This window comes from Coenobita brevimanus, chromosome 110 (genome assembly GCF_032717465.1).
Source record: "Coenobita brevimanus isolate Jiangsu-jjx chromosome 110, ASM3271746v2, whole genome shotgun sequence".
In the NCBI taxonomy this organism is placed as follows: domain Eukaryota; kingdom Metazoa; phylum Arthropoda; class Malacostraca; order Decapoda; family Coenobitidae; genus Coenobita; species Coenobita brevimanus.
This window is the reverse complement of record NC_137063.1, coordinates 46,127,346-46,150,578: the sequence shown is the minus strand read 5'-3', so window position 1 is coordinate 46,150,578 and position 23,233 is coordinate 46,127,346. Positions and strand designations below refer to the sequence as shown.

The window sequence follows — 23,233 nt, the reverse complement described above, 5'->3', positions numbered from 1 at the left end:
ACACAACCTTGAACATGGCGTGTGTCGCTATCAGATAAATGCAACTAATTACACCTACCCTTCATAATAAACAAAACAGAACCAATTATACAAAGCTTTCATTAACCTGACACCTAATTAAGCACGCGTTCGGTACCTGTCACATGTAGTCCCCAGTACAAGGTCACACGAGGCCACACAAGGTCAAATTTCTTAACAAACATCGGCAATACGCGCAGATAGTCGGTGTATTCCTCTCAATAATATCTATCTATCTATCAATCTATTTATCTATCTATTGCCAGACGCCTTAATCCCGTAAGGGGTGGCCACAAACAAATCGCCTCCGTGTCGCCCTGTCCCCCGCCCTTTCATTGCCCTGCTCCCAGCTCACACACCCCTCTCTCATGTACCTCTCCACTCCATCCCTCCATCTCATCCTTGGCCTCCATCTCCTACGATAACTTTAATTTTCACTGCAAGATACCTCGTACCTCCTTCAACCTAGTATCCTCCTTTTTTCTTTTTTTTTCGTTATGCCTTCAGACGATTTGATGCTGGCACTGAAATATAATAATGTTTCAAATTGCTTCATCCTGGGTTTTAAAATGTAATGGATAGCGACTTTTTTTTTTTTTTTGGTGTGTGGGGGGGAGGGGCACGTACGGTAAAAATGAAAGTGTAATTGTTCTCTTGAAACGTGAAAATTTAATCTAGTTGTGATGAGGATAAACAATGGGGGTTATGGAAGTAATTATGCTGGTGAATTTACTGTAGTTCCCCCTCCCCTGTGTGTTTTGTGTGTGTGTGTGTGTGTGTGTGTGTGTGTGTGTGTGTGTGTGTGTGTGTGTGTGTGTGTGTGTGTGTGTGTGTGTGTGTGTGTGTGTGTGTGTGTGTGTGTGTGTGTGTGTGTGTGTGGAACTCTGTCTGTCTGTCTGACTGCCTCTCTCTCTGTCTCTCTCACTCCCTCTTAATTACTCGGTGCACACAAAATCAGCTATCTCTTGGGCTATCTCTGGTGGGCAGAGATGGGGCAAATGACATACCCTATCTACCTACATCTTCCTTATATGACTCCGGGAGACTCGAGATTACTCTCTCTCTCTCTCTCTCTCTCTCTCTCTCTCTCTCTCTCACGAAAGTCCACATTCTAAGCGCTGTGTTTTTCAAGGCACTAGATTAATAGAAGCACGCAGGCTGAACATCAATAAAGTCTACGGAATCCACACTCCATTTTCCACTCAATGTAATCAGCAAGTATAATTTTAATGCAAGAACGATCATAAATAAATATAATCTAGGCCTGACCCGCTACTCTTTTTTGAGGAGATTTTTTATGGTTACGAGGGGTATTTTTCATTTTTAAATCATTGAAATGATTTGTTTGGGAGTTACTGAAGAAGCCAACATTCGCTCTCTCTCTCTCTCTCTCTCTCTCTCTCTCTCTCTCTCTCTCGCTCTCTTATAAGCACATACACCCCCAATTATTTGTCAGGTGTAATATATGCATTAAATCATAGTATGGGAAAACTACGGGATCATCTCACTGAAGTTATGTAAAGCACCATTTTCACAGTTGTTTGATGTCTGCTGCATCAATAATAATAATAATAATAATAAAATACTGATGATGATGATGATGATGTTGATGATAATCTATCTGTTTATAGCGAGATGCCCAGTGGCGTCACCAGGGGTCAGATTTTGGGGGGGCTGTAGCCCTGGTGTAGGTAGAAGGTGAGAGGGGCGAGCAAAGCGAGCCTATGGAGCTGGGGGATACGGGGGGGGGCGCTGAAAGCCCCCCCGAAAATTTTTTCGGAAATTGAGCAGTTTTAGGGGCATTTTTGAGGCCTACAGATGAAGAAAAAGTAAAATAAGGTCTCACAAGCTATTAGTATGAAACTTATAGGACACATGAATATTGATGAGAGAGAGAGAGAGAGAGAGAGAGAGAGAGAGAGAGAGAGAGAGAGAGTGTGTTTTAGCCTACTTTCCCACTCTGTCCGTTTAGGACAATATATTTGCAACAATGAGAAATAGCCTAGGCCTAGCCAATTTAAAAATAAATCAATAAAAAAAATCCTGGCCTAAGCTTCATAAAATGACTACTGAAATAGTTTGATATAGGGCTACTTACACATGTCTGAATGGGTTCAGCTTTGGGGTTATCTGGGGTGGTAAATTTTTACATGTGGACAATACACCCCCCAGGTAGTGCAATATATTTTTCTGGCAGTTTTTGATGCGATTCAAATGTTTCTGACCTTCATTTTTGTCGGAAAAGCCCCTCACCGAACACAATAAAACTAACCAAACCAAACCCAACATACCTAACCTATCTTAGGGGAGTAATAATCAATTTCCGAATGGGGTAATGGGGGTTATTTGTGATCCTTAGGGACTATACTATACGATAATGGTGCTAAAATTCCAAAACTGCATATTGTCCACTTTTGCTTCTGGCATCTCATTCCTAGTAACAGCCACTTTTTCTTGGCACTCATCTGAGTCTTCTTTGGAGGTGCGGGTGCGAAAGAATTTCCTTATGTCACCCTGTCCCTGAGGATTTTTAGATGACCTTTTCATCACTTGAGTGGCTGCTGGCTGATATCCGCAAATGTATTATTGTAGAATAGCCTATAAAAAGGAAATGACATTCAGTTCTGACAGTCGAGTGTCGACTGAACAAACTAAGTACTTTATAGGCTAGATCTCATATCTGTAAAAACAAAAATGAACAGGTAAAGTGAGGTGGGTAGCAATATACCGGAACGTAGTAACGTCTATACAGCCACTGAAACCAATACATTCAAATAAAACCGAAGACAACACAGGATTTGGCCACAGTTCACAGACACTTCTCAATGTAAACAAACATTCCCAGTTCCGATCCTCCGAACATTCGAATTTGTGAAAAATTGCATAGATCAGATATTTTAGCCTGCATAATCCAATTTTAAAGCTCCGTGATTAATATATACCATATTATATATTGTAAATATGTAAGTCCGATAAATGTAATACAATCTTGCATTCTTTGTGCAATAAATATATTTCAAAGAAAACCAAGCTTGGAAAAAGTATATGGGAAACTAATATATTATAACTATTATGATTTGAGTCATAGGTTTACGTAAATTGTGAATAACTAATCACATTATATAGCTATAAATAATATTGTATTAAACTAATATGGATGCACGAATAAAAGTGGATTGGCGGTAGGGGGTTGGGGGAAAGCTAGGTGGGTCAATGCCGAGCTGCAAGCATATTATGTAAGCTGGTGATTTTTTATTATTAATATTTTGGGGGGGCTGCAATTTTGGGGGGGCTGAGTCCTTGATTTGGGGGGGCTAAGCCCCTAGCTCCCCCCTGGTGACGCCACTGGAGATGCCATAATCCCGTAACGTGAGGGATGACCGTTTGTCTTTGAGTTAGTTGTTTTACGGGGAGGGGCACTAACCCTCCGCCGACCCACACGTTGACACGTAGGGAACACGCGTGGGTTGGTTATATGGTTGCCACCAAGCGTTGTAAATGGCTCCTGGCTTACAGGAAACCATTAGGCTTGTCAATCAAAGTAAAGCCACCTGGAAAGGAAAGAAAAGCAATAAAAAGTGACATGAAAGATGGGAGAAACAGGAAGAGAAGAGGGCAGACACAGAAAAATAATGACAAAGGCGAAGGAAGAAGTAGCCAGCACTACATCAGATCAGTGGATGATGGTCGCCACCACCTACTACCATCCATCCATCCATCATCCAATCCTATGTTGCCCCATGAGGAGCGTAGGAGCCCGGGGCTAGGCCAGTTGGTCCTGACATTTAAGACGAGAGTGACATGGGTGATAATACTAATACTAATAATAAAAACGATAAAATTATTATTATTATTATTATTATATTTGTATGACTCTTTTATGACTATTACCGGCATCATCAATAATTTCACCATCGTCAGTATCAGCAGCAATATAATCACCACCACCACCATCATCATTATAATCGTCAGTCGGCATTAGTCTACCAATTCACTGCAGGAAAAGGGCTTCTCTCAATCTTGTCCACTCCGACCGCTTGCGTGTTAGCCTGTTTCATCCCATCCTAGCACTTCTATTTATGGCATGAGGTGAAGAACGTGTGATTACAACTGACAGAAGAAAAAAGGTAGAGGAGGGGATGGCCGCAAATTATTTAAGTATTCTGATTAAATGGAGCCACAACAACGAACAGTGCACTGGGTTCACGTTGAGATGAACCTGGAGCCACAAGAAGGGGAAGAAGAAGAAAAAAAAAGAAGAAGAAAAAGAAGAAGAAGAAGAACAACAACAACAACAACAACATTATCATCAACATCACCATCATCATCAACGTCAACATCATTATCACCACCACTACCAACACCACCATCACCACCACCACCACCACCAACCACCAACAACAACAACAACAACTCAGTAAACATAACGTCACATCGCCGTAATTTGAATGTGATTTACAAAACTAACTAATCTAATTGACTGTTCAGGATTTTTAAAAAAATTATTTACATAACTGATACAACATAAAAGGCCTCCCCTCTGCACTGCATTAGGCCTCGTTACCTGTGTGTGTGTGTGTGTGTGTGTGTGTGTGTGTGTGTGTGTGTGTGTGTGTGTGTGTGTGTGTGTGTGTGTGTGTGTGTGAGAGAGAGAGAGAGAGAGAGAGAGAGAGAGAGAGAGAGTGTGTGTGTGTGTGTGTGTGTGTGTGTGTGTATGTGTGTGTGTGTGTGTGTGTGTGTGTGTGTGTGTGTGTGTGTGTGTGTGAGAGAGAGAGAGAGAGAGAGAGAGAGAGAGAGAGTGTGTGTGTGTGTGTGTGTGTGTGTGTGTGTGTGTGTGTAGGCAGGTAGTAGTCGGGTAGGTAGGTAGACAGGTAGTAGTCGGGTAGACAGGTAGACAGGCAAGTAGGTAGGCAGGTAGTTGTGTTGAGGGGTTCATTTTTATATTACGTTTCCTCACTATTTTCTGTTTCTCTCTGTTTGGTTTTGTTCGTGGATTTTGCTAGCTGTTCAGAGTCTGTTTTTTTCTGTTTTTATTTCGCGTGTATTTCATGTTTCCTTTTGTATATTTTAATTGAGTTGTGTGTGTGTGGGATGTTATTTTATTTGTGTATGTTGTGTTTTTGTGTGTATTTAACTGTGTGTGTGTGTGTGAGAGCTTGTGTATGTGTGTTTGTGCTTTGTGTGTGTGCGTGTATGATTATGCTGTTTTATTTATGTAGTGTGTGTGTGTGTGTGTGTGTGTGTGTGTGTGTGTGTGTGTGTGTGTGTGTGTGTGTGTGTGTGTGTGTGTGTGTGTGTGTGTGTGTGTGTGTGTGTGTGTGTGTGTGTGTGTGTGTGTGTGTGACAGTCCACATTGCATTTTTAACATTATCCCTAAAAGGCCATCCCAGAAACCAGCCAACAGTATAAAATACAAATTCCTCCCCCCCTCTATGTATCTACAGTATTATCTGTCTATCTATTTATTCCCACTCTGTATAACCTATTTATTTCAACTCCCTATAATTTATATCTTCCAACCCATTTAATCTATCTACTCCAACCTCATATAATCTATCTACTCCAACTCCGTATAATCTATCTCTCTATCTATCTATTTATCTATTCCCTACCCCGTATAATAACAGTGACCGAAATTACGCTCAGCGCTTATTTAATGCAATAGTAAGCAATTTCTCAGCTACAAACATCCACCACAATATTCTCTTTTTCGTGGTTAGCAAATTAAGAGAAAGAGGGAAGGGATGATTTTCAAGTTAGCTCCGTTCATTATTGTATGTGTGTTAAAATGAGGTCTAGTTAGGTTAGTTGATTAGGTCAGGGTAGATTAGATACGACAAAGGACTCTCTCTCTCTCTCTGTCACACACACACACACACACACACACACACACACACACACACACGCCCGAGAGGAGGTGACCCCAAAAGACACGCCAAGGAAACTCAACCTTATTTATTGATCCAGGAATGTCCAAACACAAGTTAGTACCGAACAAGGGTTACAGGGGGTTAGTAGGAGGGGTTACAAAGGCTACAGGGGGTTACGTAGGTTGGGGTTGTTACAGCAGCACCGCGGTATAGGCAGCCACCCAGCCTAGAGAGGATACAGCGGAGAGATCTTTGTATTTTGTGGAAGCGGAGAAATTTCTGTAACACTGTGAGAGAAAGAGTTGGGTTTGTGTTGTTTGTCTTGTATTTTGTGAGAGAAATTGTGTCCAGATTATTATTATTATTATTATTATTATTATTATTATCTTGTAGTCTGAGGGATGAAGAGTGTACTGTATTTCTAGTTTTAAGTTACCTTTTTTTTTATGTGGGGGGGGAGGTAAAGAATTTTTGAAAGTTGTTAGGGAAAGGGGGAGTTCTTGCAGTAGTGTGTGTGTGTGTGTGTGTATTTATGTATGTATGTATTTATGTATGTATATATGTATGTATGTATGTATATATGAATGTATGTATGTGCTGCGTGTGAGAGAGAAGAGATTTGTATTATATGGTGAGCGGTATGTATCTTGTCGGGGGTGTGAAGATATGTGTAGGACAGACAGTAGTTACAGAAAAAGGCTAGATTGTGTATTTGAAGGAGGAAGAAAATACATGTAAAACTGGTAAAAGTACAAGGTTAGTTATGTATCTTTTTGTATTCTGGGAGTGCGAGAGAGTGAGGGAGTTCTTGTAATAAAGCTTTTAAGGGTCTATGCTTAGGTATGTTCTTGTATTTAGCATAAGTTTTGTTGAATACTGAGTAACTACTTATTATGCTTTTCATTTTTGAGAAAGAGAGAGAGAGAGAGAGAGAGAGAGAGAGAGAGAGAGAGAGAGAGAGAGAGAGAGAGCGAGCAGGAAACTTTTTGTATTATCAGTGACAGGTAGACAAATAAGCTTAGTTTATGTAATTTATTTTGTAAGTAGCAAGAGACTGGTGATGGTATTATGTATTCTGACTGGGTGGTTGACACATATGACAAGCTATGTAATCCATGTATTCTATAGCTTCTCTGTAACCTAGGACAAATTTATATAGATCTGTAATTTATATATATATCTTCTAACTTAAACTATATATATCTCTTCTAAATAAAAAATAGAACAAGATGTCTGTAACTAATTTATATATAACTTCTAACTTATATATCTTTTCTAAATACAAAATAGAACAATAGATCTATAACTAATTCATATATATCTTCTAAATTATTTATCTCTTCTAAATCGAAAATACAGCAACACTTTTGTAACTAACTTATATACTGTATTTATCTTCTAACTTAAAATCTAAATCTCTCTTCTCAATAAAAAATAGAACAACGCCTCTGTGACTAATTTATATTTGTTCTAACTTATTTAAATTTCTTCAAAATAAAAAACAGAACAACACATCTATACCTTATATCTGTTCTTCTATATCTATAATCTACGTAATTCTTTGTTAATATGGCAACAAAAATAAAAATCTTTAACCCCTTTCGGCCCAAATCGTCTTTCTTCTACTCATTCTTGCTACAGACAGACGATTTTTATGCTTTAAGGGAGAATAGTCGCTCTGAAGGGGGTTAATGAGGGGTATATCAACTCCCCCTCCCTTCCGCCCGAAAAGCCTCCCCTCAGCTGACTAAAATCGTCTGAAGGCAGCAAGAAATAAGAAAAAATACGTACTCGGGATGAAAGGATTTTTTTTTCATTACTCACCTGACTAGAACTAATTATTAAAAAATAACTAAGTCTTTTTTTTGGCTTCCATATTAATTTTTTTTTCGCATAGACTCAATATAATTTCTTAAGACTAGAGACATTTATTTTTTTATATTCGGCGACCTCAGAATATTCACGAAAGTTAGATATGCGAGTGAGATAGCTTTATTTTTTAAGTGAAGCGGAGGTAGAGATAGATTCAATATTTAGCTGAAACACAGAGACAGAGACCAACTTTATTTTTAATTGAAACTGGTTATTATAAGGTTGTTTTCTTAAGTTTTATTCTTTCTCCGTTTCTCTTTTCTTACTTCTTTCCTTTTTCCCTCCTCCTCTTCGTTCTTTCCCTAATTTTTCTCCTTCCTTTCCTACATTCCTTTCTTCTTTTCCTCCCCCCTTTTCTTTTCCTTCTTTTCCTCCCTCTCTGTTCTTCCTCTTCCTCTTGTGAACTGTGTTGGTAAAAAGTATATTTCTTCTTCGTCATATACTTCTTTGTCTTCTTCTTCTTCTTCTAACCTCTCTATATGTCGGAGGTATTTTTGTTGCTTCGTTTGTAAATATTTCTTCCTCATATGTTTCTTACTTTAAACAATTTTCTTCTTCATTTTCATCTCTTTCATTCTTCTTCATTTTCATCTCTTTCATTCTTCTTCATTTTCATCTCTTTCATTCTTCTTCATTTTCATCTTTTTCATTCTTCTTCATCTTCATCTCTTTCTTTTTTTTTCTTCGTCACTTTCTTCCAAGCAGGTCGTCGTGAAATGAAAATAACACTAAGAGCTGAACTACGGTGAGAAAATGCCAAGAGAGTAGCAGGAAATAAAGGTGAATGAGTGACTAGATCAGGCTCAACATACCTTCTTTTCTGACCTCACTTCTTGCCAATTCTTTCTTCCTCCTCTCAAGCTTCTCCTAGCAAATCTCAGTATAATTTAAGAGATTCAAAGCATTTCCTAGCAGTTCCAGCCTCGTTAAAGTTATTCCCAGCCTCAATTAAGCTATTTTCAGCCTGTCCTAGCAAGCCTTCCTTCTCCCAGTCTCCCCTGCACTCCCAGCCTCAACTATCCTATCCTAGTCAGTCATAGCACCTCCTTTCTTCCTATTCCTAGCACTGCAGCCTCACTCTTGGCATTCTTGATGTATTTTGGCATCTCCCAGCCCTCTCTCCTAGGTTTACTATGTCCTATGATGTATTAGTATTATTAGTCAACGTACTCTCGCCGTGTCACACAAAATCCCAGCAATATCCTAAAAGAAAACGGGTAATTGTTGTTGCTTTTTCCTCCTCCATTCTTTCTTTTTTTTTCTCTCTATTTTCTCCTTCCTCCATCGTCTTCCCTCATTTCCTCCAAGCAATTCCCTTATTTTCTTCTTCTTTCCTCATTTTTTAAATCTCTTCTTTAGGGGTGGAGTTATTGATGCTTTTAGGTTTCTGTTTATAATCTTGGGTCTTGATTTGTTTACCGTGTTCTGTTATTCTTGTTTCTTCCTCTTTCCTCCTCCTCCTCTTCTTTTCCTTCCTTGTCTTGCATCCACTGGTAAATTCTATTGTTTTTTCTCTTGCTTTATTTATTTATTTATTTTATCTTTTGCCGCTTTTGTTCCTTGTCCCATTTTCCCTTTTCCTCTCACCCTCTTTATATTCCTTAGTAGTACTCTTCCTCTCCCTCTTTCCTCCTCATTTTACCTCTTTTTCCCTATCTCACTCCTACTACTTCCCCCTCCCTCCCCTCTTCCTACCTATCTTCCTCCAATCCCTCCCTCCCTCCCTTCCTCCAACTACCACTACTCCCCCCTCCCTCCCTTGAACCACCCACTACCACCTCTTCATGAGTCCCCTCTCCCTCTTCACTCCTCTCCAGCCTCCTCCTCTCTTCTCAACCTCTCCCAATTCCACCCCTCTTCTTCCCCACCTCTCTCCTCCTCCTCCTCCACGGCTTCTCGCCACCTCTCCTCCTTCTCCTCCTCCCTCCACCTCCGCCCTGAGTGCCTAGATGAACCTCTTGAGAAAGCGGTTGAAAGTTGCAGGGTTATTGCAGTCGGGGATGCTGACTCCTTGCGTCATGATGCAGGACTCAGCACACGCCTGGCCGTGGAAGTAGTCCCCGTACATCTCCTTGCACTGGCCGCAGTTCCTGGGGCAGAAGGAAAAATGTTAGATTGGCAGATAGATGGAGTGATAGATAGACAGACAGATATAGATAAAGACAGACAGATAGATGGAAATAAAGATAGGTAAGTAGATAGGAAGGCAGGAAGGACGGAAGGCAGGTATGCAGGTAAGTAGGCAGGTAGGTACCGTACACTACGTACTGTAGTTTCGTAGACTGACGGACAGACAAAACAGACACAGATAAATAGACAGATAGATAGATAGGTGGGTGGGTAGGTGGGTAGATACTGGAAGGGTAAAACTGGTAACTGTCAAGGCAGATCTTCCGTGGGATAGGGATACGTGCCTAAAAAGTTATATTTTAGGGGGATATTAGAATCAAATGAATGCTGGAAACTGTGTGTGTGTGTGTGTGTGTGTGTGTGTGTGTGTGTGTGTGTGTGTGTGTGAGTAACCAAAATAACTCAGCTACCTGGGTATACATCCAATCCTTTCCCACTCCACTATTCCCCAAAAGGAAGTTGGTAGACTACAGGAAGAGGAGGGGCAAGACCATCCTGCAGTCCACCGAGATCACAGTTAGAAAAAATAAAAAAAAGAAAGAACCCAGGGCCTATCACCGGCACAAACAACTTCAAACCGCCCTATGTAAACAGGGTGTGTGATGCTGGGTGACTGGGGCGGACAGATAACAAGCCTAATTGTTTATCAGCGCAGGGAGATAAGAGACAGAGGGGGAGATCTGAAGGTGTGTGTGTGTGTATCAGGGATGGTGTTTGAGAGAGAGAGAGAGAAAATGTGTGTGTGTGTGTGTGTGTGTGTGTGTGTGTGTGTGTGTGTGTGTGTGTGTGTGTGTGTGTGTGTGTGTGTGTGTTTGCCAGGTGGAATGATGAACTGAGTGATATTAAGGGATAGATAACACACCTAATTGTTTATTAGAGTTCAGAGATAAGAGGAAGAGAGGGGGAGATCACAGGATTGCAGTAGAAAGAGAGGAGAGAGAGAGAGAGAGAGAGAGAGAGAGAGAGAGAGAGAGAGAGAGAGAGAGAGAGGAATAATGAGTGCAATGATGTACGGTGGGGAAAGAATATAAAAATAATACAGATGAAGACTAATCACTTAAAGATACAAAATAACGAAGGAGGAGGAGGAGGAGGAGGAGGAGGAGGAGGAGGAGAAATTTATACCAATAACACATACTTCCAAAAAATAATCAAAACATCACACAGGTTCCTGAATTAAAGTAAAAATAAAAAGTAAAAACATTCTCCATATAAATAAATAAACGAATCAATAACAAGTCACACGAAACAATAAGACACAATCAATCTAGATACACAGTACGGGCCAAAAATGATCAACTGTTTTCAGAGGATAGTGTTCGTTAGGAAGGGCTTAACAACAAGAGGCCAATTTCATCTATCCCTCTTACCCTATTAATCTATCGCTCTTACTCCAATTAATCTAGCGGTCTTTCGGCCATTAATTACCTGTCTTAGTGGGGCAATTAGAGTTTTATTATTATTTATGTTTATTATGGGCTTCAAAATAATAGCTGATTTTTATGACTATGTGCTTAAGGTTACGTGTGTTTATTTGCTGTGTTGAGTTTCGTTGCTCTCTCTCTCTCTCTCTCTCTCTCTCTCTCTCTATCTATCTGTGTGTGTGTGTGTGTGTGTGTGTGTGTGTGTGTGTGTGTGTGTGTGTACCCCTCAGCTCCGATCATTAATTACTTTTTTGCTTTACCAGATTAAAAAATTACATTAAACTCCAGCGAGAATAATTTACTGATTGAAAGTAGTTAAGAAATAATTTGGGAGACCTAAGATGTACTTTGAGTAAAAAATATCACCCTTTATTATATTCTTTATTACATTTATTACCTTGTTCCTTTATTAATTTCTAGGTACCGTTAGGCGATTATAATTCAGCATAGGAAAGAGAAATGAAAATAATACTGAGATTTTCAAAAATGGCCTTCATTATCCATTTCACCATAAGAGGACTAACTTAACTACCGAAAATTGTTTTAGAGTCACAGAAATTAAAGAGAAAGAAAAACACCAAAAAAAATTAAAGAATAAAGAAAGAAGACACCATTCTCCTAAAAAATCTAATTAATTTTCAATGGAAGGTATCTAGAAATGAATTAAATATTTACCAGACGACATACATAAAACTAAAAGGGGCATGGAGTGTTTTAAATTTGTGTGTGTATATTTACCGTTTTCTTTTTCCTTGTATGTCAGTTTGTTGTTGTTGTGACGTCACCATCCTCTCCTCCTCCCCCTATCCCCTCCTTCCTCTCTCCTCCTCCTCCCCTCTCCCCTCCCAACCTACCCCCCCCTCGTCACTCCAAACTCCAACCATCACTCTTATTTCACGCTAATTTGTTTATCATTTTCAAAACTTTAAGTTAATTATTTCCAAGTAACTTAATACCAAATTCTTAGGTGACCGTATTTCCTACCTGCCTCCAGAGATAACCTTTTTATTTATTAACTCTCTCTCTCTCTCTCTCTCTCTCTCTCTCTCTTTACCTACCTATCTATCTATCTATCTATCTTTCTTTTTGTTTTTTCTATTCTTACATTTTTATTTATGTATTCAACAGATGAAAAACAAAGCCACTGTTGGTACAAGAGAAATTAATATTACTTGCCTAGTATGACATTTCTGTGTGTGTGTGTGTGTGTGTGTGTGTGTGTGTGTGTGTGTGTGTGTGTGTGTGTGTGTGTGTGTGTGTGTGTGTGTGTGTGTGTACGTACCTTATGCACATGCTGATAATGCTTGCCGCCTGTCCAACTGAGGCCAGCGCCAAGACGCACACCACCACACCGACCACCACAACCACCACACCCTGCAAATAGTGGTTAGACATGTGATTGGCTGTTTGAAAGGACGGGAGTTCAATCCTAATATGGGGCAGGAATTGAACATCTGAATTTCAGTATAAGTGAATTTATTGGTGTTTAATAATCTCATAAAAACATTCTGACTAATACCACGGTGTGTATTAGTGCCGGAGTGGTGACATGTGAAGGTTTGTGATACGTATTAGTCCTCAGGGAATGGAGTGTCAAATCCATCCCCAAAGCTGGAAAAAAAATCAAATGCACACAAACATTACACACACACACACACACACACACACACACACACACACACACACACACACACACACACACACACGGGGGAAATGTTGAAGGCTTGCTCGGGAAATTGTTTGCTGTGTATGTCTGTATGTATTATTTTTCTAACCTTTTATTTCCTCTTCTTTTCTTTATCCTTTTTTTTTTCTGTAGTTGGCAGGTCAGGGGAGGATTTGGTCACACACACACACACACACACACACACACACACACACACACACACACACACACACACACACACATATTAACAAACAGACCATAATTCCACAAACAATCTTTAGAGAAACACAGGAAAGTGAGAGTGACATAAAAAGTATTTCATATGAAGATAAAATAATCCTAAGCCGCAGGAAGATTTTTTACTGGAGAGGAAAATCGCTTATCCTTTGCCAGAATAAAAATTACATAAAAAAGTCTTGTGAGGCAAAAGGTTAAGAGGAAGCGACGTGAGACAGACGGACAAACAGACAGGTGGGCAGGTGCTTCAAGATCATTAAATATTTTGGCTCTCCTCCCTCCTCCTGCTCCCACTCTCTCTCTTCACTCCCCCCCTCTCCCTCCCCCTCCCCTCTCTCTTTCCCCACCTCCTCCTCCCCCCCCCCACACGAGAAACGGAACACTGGCTTTTTTCCACGTCTCCAAATTAGTGTTGAATCCCAGAAGATCCAGCCAGACACACCATTTTGAAAGCCGGTATTGGTGTGGGAAGGAAACATGTCATTTCCCCCCGTCAATCTCTCTCTCTCTAAACATTTTGCCTTACCTACCTGTCTAACTGCCTATCTACCTATGGGTCTATCTATCTATCTGTCAATCATCTATTTATCTATCCGTCTGTCCACCTACATTCCCACGCACGTACTATAAAGCAACTGACCTACAGTATATATCTTCCTAGCTACCTACGAACCTACCTACCTTCCTGCTTACCAACCTACCTACTTATCTGTTAATCTACTTACCTACCTGCCTTTCTACCTTCCAGCCTACCTACCTATCTGTTAATTTACTGACGTACTTACCTACCTACTTACCGACTTACCTACCCACCCATTTCTCTATCCCTGGGGCTAAGCTTGTTAAAGATAATTGTTATCCCTCCACACACACACACACACACACACACACACACACACACACACACTCTCTCTCTCTCTCTCTCTCTCTCTCTCTCTCTCTCCAGTTCCTCATCCACTTTCCTAGGTCTTCGTTTATTGTCTTATCTTTTGCACATTTTCGCTGTATATTCCGTTCGGTATATTTTGGTATTTGTGAGCATGAACGACATTATTTGGTAATTCGTTTGTGAAGCTGTTTTTTATTATTATTATTATTATTACTACTACTACTGTTATTATTATCATTAACATTATTGTTGATGTTACTATTATTATAATCATCATCATTATTATTATTGTTATTATTATTATTATTATTATTATTTCAATATTATTACTGTTGTTTTACTATTATTACCGTATTATTATTATTATTATTATTATTATTATTATTATTATTATTATCAGTAGTAGCAGTAGTAGTAGTAGTAGTAGTAGTACAAAGATTTATGAAAAAATAGAAGCCAAATAAAGCCATTTCGTCTCCATAAAACTCTCTCTCTCTCTCTCTCCGCCGGACTGACAGGGTGGCCTACATAAACACGGTACATTTTTCCCTCTTATACTCGAATATTTTATGTTCTTCACTGGTACCCTCCAGCGGTTGAGTAGGTAGCACGTGTTTACCAATTTTCCAGACCTGGGTTCCATCCCATTCGGCGGCGGTCATTTAAGCGAGAGAGAGAGAGAGAGAGAGAGAGAGAGAGAGAGAGAGCATTCCTCCAGGCAGTAGTATGTCCCTCTATGTGTTATCAGATTTTTTCATACCGACAAAGCTCCTTCGATGGCATATTGATTTTCTCACTCAGACACCAGAGAACTTGTCGTATGCACTTTTTATCCTACACGTCGCTGCTGGACAGACGCCTTCACGTGGTGGCACCGTATGGGCGGGCGGATGAGCTGCCCTAGTATACACACGTGCCTCAGTCCCTCCTTATCCCCAAGGAAGATGGCGGACTGTAAAAGGAGAACCACCTCCTGAAGTCCACCGGGTGCGCGTTTACATGGACCTGGGGATGCAACTACTACTACTACTACTACTACTGCTGCTGCTGCTGCTGCCGTTACTACTACTGCTACTACTGTTACTACAACTGCTGCTACTACTACTACTACTACAACTGGTGTTCAATATCATCTACTTACTGGACAAAATTTTTAACCGTCTAACCCAATCACCATCAGTCTTCATCTTTTTTTTTTTTAATCAGGAGCGTAGGAGGCCGAGGCTAGGGTATCAGTCATGACATCGGGGAAGAGTGACCAGTCTTGCACATCCATGAGCGGCATTACGTAAGCAATAATCCCCAACCATTCCTTATCCGGTCAGAGCAGCTTAACCCACTGAACCACCAGGCGTCCTTTGGCTATATAGTTACCACCCCAGGTAGTAAATGCTTTCCTGACTTACAAGAAACATGAAGGTAGCACTACATCGAGTGAGTGAACGACGAGCGCCTCCACTTGCACAGAATTATTTAGCTATAATATTCTATCACCCACATCAAAAACTCTCTACTGATATGATAAATTCTGTGCCGCTATCAGTGACCTACAAAAGAGTCTGTCATATCAAATCCTGTCAGAAATCCGTTCCACCGTGCCTTTGAAAAAACTGGAATTATCCGCAACGAAAACGGAATCATTATCCATAAAATTCTTCCATCCACATCAAAAAAATTTCTCCTGATACGATACATTATATGCCGTTAAAATATATATGGTAAAAAGAGAAAGTCTGTCTTTTCAAATCCACCCAAAAATGCGTTCGATTATTAAAAAAATAATAATAAATAAAACAAACATGAATGCGCAAAGAAAACGGAGGCAAAGGTCAGCGCGTACCCAGATATTTTCGCGCGCGCTTTTTTTTTTTCTGTCATTTTCACTTAATTTTAAACTAAATTCTCCGACAAACATGCAGGTTAATTAGGGCGTGAGAAGTAAATTACCGAAAAGAGAAGAAACTTATTTGAACTTCATTAGCTCGTTGGCAGAAATATTAAGAACTTGCCTGAGAGGGTCGTCCTGCTTTTAAGATTTCTCGGGAAAGGTGTTATTTCCCGAGAGAGAGAGAGAGAGAGAGAGAGAGAGAGAGAGAGAGAGAGAGAGAGAGAGAGAAGCCTATCTATTTATCTACCTGTCTATCTACTCCCCGGAGCTTATCTTCTTCCTCAGGCTGTCACATTACCCTAATACCTACCTACCTGCCTACCTCCCTTCTTACCTACGCGCCGTCCTGCCTACTTACTAACTACGACACTAACTTCCTTGGCTATCGATCTGCCTTCCTACCTACGTACCAACTTACCTACATCTCCTCTTATCTCCCTCCCTACCTCCTTACTTATTACCTCCGTATCTCCCTTTGTGCTTGCTTACCTACCTACCTACCTACCTACCTATCCACCCACCCACCACCGACTTCCTTACCTACCTACTTACCTCCTCTTCAGTGATAGGTGGAGGCCTTTAAAGATTTTCAAAGGTAAATATTGAATACTGATGAGTGAAGGAAGGAAGGAAGGATGCAAGGAAGGAAAGAAAGAAGGAAGGAGGGAAAAGGAGAAAGAAAAGGACGAAGGAAAAAAGGAAGGAAGGAAGGAAAAACGAGAGGAAGGAAGGAAAAAGGGTAAAGAAGAACGAAGGGAGGGAAGGAAGGGAGAAAGGAGAGAAATAACAGAGTCAAATCAAGAGAGAGAAAGGGAGGGAGGGAGAGGAAGGGAGGGAGTGAGAAAAAGGGAGGGAGGGAGAGAAAGGGGGGGCGGGAAGGGGAGTGAGAGAGAAGCTTATCCGCAAGGCAAAAAGTCAATTTTTAATCCCTCCACCCCAATCTTCTCCTTCCCCCCTTCTCTCTCTCTCTCTCTCTCTCTCTCTCTCTCTATCTCTCTTTCCAGTGGCTGACTGATCCAATTAAAAATACACAAAAATCTATTAAAGGTTCTGAGAGAGAGAGAGAGAGAGAGAGAGAGAGAGAGAGAGAGAGAGAGAGAGAGAGAGCGCAGAACGACATCTTAAACTGCTTAACACAAAGTAGGGAATGGGAGTGACACCCTTATCCTTCCCATCTCCTCCCTTCCTTCCCTTTCCTCTGTGTCTTTCCTCTCTTCTCCCTACCTTTCCCCTCCCCTCCTCTTTCTTCCTTTCCCTTCCTTCATCATCTTTCTACCTTCCCTTTCCCTCTCAGTTTCGTCTCACCCCCTTTTTCCCTCTCCTCTCCCCTTCCACTCACTCGTCTTCATCTCTCTTCTCCTCTCCACACCCCTTCCTCTCCTCTTTCTCTCTCATTCATTCCCTTCCTTTCATTTTCCCTCTCTTCCCTTCACCTCCCCTCTCTTCCTCTCTCCCCTACCTTTTCTCTCCTCACCCTGACACCCTTTCCTCCCCTTCCCTTCCTTCCCCTTTCCCCTATCTCCCTTCTCCTCTTCCCGTTATCGATAACATTGTCTGGAAAATATAAAAGTGAAATGTTGGTTACGAGTGCGTAGAGTTTTTCGCCGCTGAACCCCTGATGTATGCCAGTCACCCAAATAGGCCTCGGAGATAGGCTTCATATGACCTATTTCCTTTGGTCTGGAGACGCAAAATGGCTGAGCGATTAAATATATATATAGACAGGCAGATGGATAGATTGTAATACTTGGATAGATAGATAGACAGCTAGTTGACAGATAGGCAGATCACAGAGACAAATGGATAAAAAGATGAATGAATGAAGGAGGGATAGACCGGTCCAACGATAGACTGATATAAACAGATAAACAGGCAGATAGACATACAAATAATGGCATAGACAGACTGATAGAGAAACAGATAGAGAGACAGACAGACAGATTGATAGATATTCATTTGGACCACCGCTAATATTTTTAATCTTGATATAGAAGTAAAAAGTATATCACAAATACCTTGATAGATAAATGAGAGAGAAAGAGAGAGAGAGAGAGAGAGAGAGAGAGAGAGAGAGAGAGAGAGAGAGAGAGAGAGAGAGAGAGAGAGAGAGAGAGAGCAATTAACATAACCAGTAATGCAGCTGTAATTACGTAAACATTATCAGAATGGAGGTATTAAGTGCTGCCTGTTATCTTTGAGAGAGAGAGAGAGAGAGAGAGAGAGAGAGAGAGAGAGAGAGAGAGAGAGAGAGAACCACTCAAACTTTGCCACAGTTTGGAAGTTCCACAATACCGTGTGTGTGTGTGTGTGTGTGTGTGTGTGTGTGTGTGTGTGTGTGTGTGTGTGTGTGTGTGTGTGTGTGTGTGTGTAAATCTGTAGATAGACACACTGACAGACAGACAGACAGATACAGTTAGATAGATAGATAGATTGATTGACAGATAGATACAGATAAATGAATAAATAAATATTTAGACATATCTATAGAGGGTTACAAAGAGTTACACAGATACACAGACCACACAGACCCTACGGTCCCTAAGAGTCTGTCTGGCCTTAATACTAATCTATCTATCTATCTATCTATCTATAGCCCGACGCCCTAATCCCGCAAAGGGTGGCCGCAGACAAAACGCCTCCAAGTAGCTCTGTCACCCATCATTTGACTACCCTACAGTGCTATAATTATAAGAACAGGAGAAATGGATGGCACAGCAGAGAGAGAGAGAGAGAGAGAGAGAGAGAGGGGGGGGGAGACAGACAGACAGACAGAGACAGCCGAGGAGGATGTGAAAATTGCTGGCTGGGTCCCTAGAGTGTCAAAGGGTCGTGAGGTAGCATGATTAAGCCTGCTAAGCCTGCCTGCCTGCCTGCCTGCCTGCCTGCCTCTCGCTCTCGCTCTCTCTCTCTCTCTCTCTCTCTCTCTCTCTCTCACATGCACATTTCATCATGCCCCTCAAAACGTCTGGACACAATAGCCTCTATGTCACTCGGACAATAAGGTGAAAATTGCAAATCTCTTTTATAGCTTGCACATACAGATAGGTCCTCACACACACACACACACACACACACACACACACACACACACACACACAATCACAGTATTGGGAAAGTTTCTGACCATAGCAAAGGTTGAAAGGCTTGTCTCCCCCCCCCATTCTCTTACTTCCGCCTGTCAAACGCTGAATTGGATGGCGGAGAGAGAGAGAGAGAGAGAGAGAGAGAGAGAGAGAGAGAGAGAGAGAGAGAGAGAGAGGAGGGGGGGAAAGGCTTTCAGCGTTTGGTACAGTGGGGAACTTTCTCAATACTGTGTGTGTGTGTGTGTGTGTGTGTGTGTGTGTGTGTGTGTGTGTGTGTGTGTGTGTGTGTGTGTGTGTGTGTGTGTGTGTGTGTGTGTGTGTGTGTGTGCCAATGACCCCGTGCGTGTTTCAGTATGTAGGTATGCGTGTGTAGGTATGTATGCACAACATATATGTATGTGCAAATTATCAAAGGAGAGTTTTGTCAATTTCACCTTTTTGCCTAGGAGACATAAAGGCTATTGTGTCCAAATGCTAGGAAAGGAGTTGTAAAGAGAGAGAGAGAGGAGAGAGAGAGAGAGAGAGAGAGAGAGAGAGAGAGAGAGAGAGAGAGAGAGAGAGAGATGCAACACTGGCATTTCCACGTTTGTATCTAACCATACTTAAGAAACATAAAGACAACTAAAATAACAAAATAAATAATACCTGCAGACTAAGGAAGAAGCAAAATTAAATATATATGTGTTAATAATTAAAAGAAAACAGCTTTATCATCATATATTGTTCTAGTTTCCATTCGATTCGAGCGGCTTTTGTTTACGCGCCAAAAATCACTCCATTCGCGATTGAAGGAAAATTTTGGACATAACAGAATTTCGCCTTTGATTCAATAGGCCGCCGGTTTTAAAATTTCGCGTCCTAAAAATGTGGTTTCAGATTACAGAGCGGGTTTTTATGATGAATTATATTTTTGTATTGTCTGTATGAATGGATGTTTATCAAATCACGTCTGGGATTTTTGTTGTGGCGTGTGTGTGGGTTGGTGTTTGTGTTTGGCACCTATCACGTTCGCCTCTCTCTCTTTGGTCCTCCCTTCTCTGTTTCTTCCTCTCCCTTCCCTCTTCTTTCCTCCTTCCCCTTCCTCCGTCTCATTTCCCTTCCCCTCTTCCCTCCCACTGCCTCTCATTTACCTTCTGCCTCCCTCTTTTCCCATTCTTTTCCTTTTTCCTCCTCCCCTCTCCTCCCTCCTCTCCTTTCCTCTTCCCTAGAAACCCCCTTTCCTTCTCTCCCTTTCATTCCTTTCCCTCCCTCCCTCCACTTTTCCTCCTTTCTCTCCCTCTGTCTTCCTTTCACTCTCCTTTCCCTTTCCTTCTGTCGCTCTCTCTCTCTCTCTCTCTCTCTCTCTCTCTCTCTCTCTCTCTCTCTCTCCCTCTCTCTCTCTCACTCCCATATTTCCACCTCCCATATTCATCCCTCTGTACTTTTTCTTTCCATTTTACTCTCATCCCCATCTCTTTGTTTTTTTTATCCCTTCTATTCTTCTTTTCTTCTCCTCTTTGCGTCTCTCCTTTCCTTCTTTTCTCCCATCTCACTTTTGTCCTGTCCCCCCACCCCTCCTCTCCCTCCTACCCATCCTATACCTTCCTACCATCCTCGCGGTCCCCTCGTCATGCATTTCCCCCCTCTCCTTCCCCCCTCCCTTCCCCCATCTAAGTTCTCCTTCCCCCTTTCTTCCCATCATCTTTTCATTTCCCTCCCCTGTGTCAAATCCCCTATTCCCCTCCTATCATCTTTGTGGTCCCCCGTCCTTCATTTTTCCCTTTCCTTCCCTCTCCCTTCCTTCCTTTTCCCCAACTAACTTCTCCTTCCTCTACCCATCCCTCCCCATCCCTTTCCCCGTCCCCTCTCCCTTCCCATCCTCTCCTGCTTCCCCTCTCCTTTCCCTAATCCCCTGCCAAACCTGCTCACGACCAAATAATAGACAAATGACAATACAAGTGCCTCTCCCCCATGCACACAAGTCACCCAGCAGCACACCCGCCTTTACAGATTAGCTCCTTTCACTGACACACCTCCCTATAAAAAAAATAATAATAAATAAAACAAAATCCCAGACAGATGATGAAATAACCCAGAAACCATTAGCCCCTTCACTTCCACAATTCCTTTTAAAATATCTCGGAAGAGGACATGAAAAAAATAAAAACATTAGCCGCCCCACTGCCACACCTTCTACTCCAGTGGAATAAAATTTTGGACAGTAGATGGAATTAAACAGAAAAAATTAACCCCGCCACTGCCACACCTCCTTCGCAAGTTAAAAAAAAAATAGCTGAGCAGTAGATGAAGAAAAAATAACCGCTCTACTGCCAAACCTCCCGCCCAATTGGAATAAAATTTTGGACAGTAGATGGAACAAACTGAAAAAAAAAAAATTACCTCTTCATTACCGCACCTTTTCTCCAAATTAAATAAAAATCTCTAGATAAAAAATGCAATGAAACAGAACGTCGTCATCGAAAAACAAAGTGTGCTATGGAACTCCTTCTGGTCACTTAGCTACGCACGATCCTACAGACGTTATACCCTTATCACTCTAAGCTGGCCCAAAACTGCCATCCCTTCACCTTCAGTGCTCACTTGGAACAGCAGGTTAGCACTAGGATATGATGCTAGTCACAACGAAGAGCTGGGGAGAGGATGTGTAGGTGCAATGACGTCTTTCTCTGAGGTAGGTGAAATCGATGCTAGTCACAAAGAAGTGCTGGGGAGAGGATGTGTAGCTGCAATGACGTCTTTCTCTGAGGTAGGTGAAATGAGCTGCAATACGACGAATATCTGGGCCAAGTTATAATAAAAAAAAAAAACGGCATAAAATCACTGGTCGGCAGGAAGAAGAGAGAGAGAGAGAGAGAGAGAGAGAGAGAGAGAATGGGACGGGAAGAAGGAGGGCTGAGGGAGAGGAAGAGACAGGAAGACAAAGGGGATGAAGAGATGAAAGTGAGAGAGAAAGACAAAGAGAGGGATGAGGATGAGAAAGAGAAGGAGAGAAAAGAGAACGGGAGAGACAAGTCGGGGGAGGAGGAGGAGAAGAGAAAAGAGGGGGGATTGGGGAGAGAGAGAGTTGGAGGGGAAGAAAGGATGGTCGGGGGATGGTGGTAGAGGGGAGGAGAGGAGGCGAGGGGAGAGGGGGAGAAGGGAGAACGTGACAGATCGGAGGTGAGAGGGGGGAGGGGGAGGGGAGAGGAGACGAAAAGGGGAGGGGGAGGAAACAAGAGGGGATGAAAGGGAAAGGAGGGCAGGGGAGGGGAAGGGGAGGGGAATGAACAGAAAATGAAGTTTAAAAAGAAGGGTAAAGGGAACGAAGAAGGAAAAATGGGAAGGGTAGGGGAGGAGAGAGTGGGGTAGGGGAGGGTGGGGGAGAGCACAAACAAGTCCAGTGTGCCGTAAAGCTAAGCCGCCCTTTTAAGCCCCGCCATGCCACTCTAAGCCGCCCTCCCACATGCACCACCCCAACCCCACCCCCACCTCCACCCCACCCGGCCACCACCCCACCCATTTCATATATCTTACTCATAGGCTCTGGTAGTAGGACTGAGTGGGGAAGGAGGGAGGAACTGTGTGTGTGTGTGTGTGTGTGTGTGTGTGTGTGTGTGTGTGTGTGTGTGTGTAATTCACCGGGTCGGTCAGGATCACTTGATGGTCGTGATCGTCAGCTTTTTACCCTCTCGGAAGGGAGCTGAGAGCTCATATAGTCCGATTTAAGGGCAAGGCTGTGACCTTCACACACACACACACCCGTCCCCTTGCTCAAGGGGGACAGTAACCACCCACTTCATCAGTGAAACTTTTCGCAACCCGAGCGAGGCGCGAACTCCCGTCCACCAGTTGGCAAGCGGGAACGTTACCACTGCACCAGCGAGCGGTGTGTGTGTGTGTGTGTGTGTGTGTGTGTGTGTGTGTGTGTGTGTGTGTGTGTGAGAGAGAGAGAGAGAGAGAGAGAGAGAGAGAGAGAGAGAGAGAGAGAGAGAGAGAGAGAGAGATGCGAATCTTAACAGTCTCCTCCAATCCCTTCAATACCAAGGCTTTTTTTTATTCTTGTCATCATCAGTCTATCTATCACCATTCATCAAAGGTTATTTAGAGACAGGAAGATAAGAAAGAACGTAAGATAAGAAGGTAACTACAATCAACCACGCACTTAACCTCAAATGAC

The 23,233-nt window shown here is 42.0% G+C and overlaps 1 protein-coding gene across 1 annotated transcript in view; it reads right to left on the bottom strand.

The window, feature by feature from the left end:
- Positions 1-9,682: 9,682 nt before the first annotated feature.
- LOC145417570 (uncharacterized) overlaps positions 9,683-23,233 on the bottom strand; it is a 39,006-nt gene continuing 25,455 nt past the window's right edge. Inside the window, exons 2-3 of the mRNA XM_080286276.1 lie at positions 12,597-12,688; positions 9,683-9,850 (exon numbers count right to left, since the gene is read on the bottom strand). Coding sequence (XP_080142402.1) covers positions 9,706-9,850; positions 12,597-12,688 — 237 coding nt within the window. The 3' untranslated portion in view covers positions 9,683-9,705. The remainder of the gene's footprint in view (positions 9,851-12,596; positions 12,689-23,233) is intronic.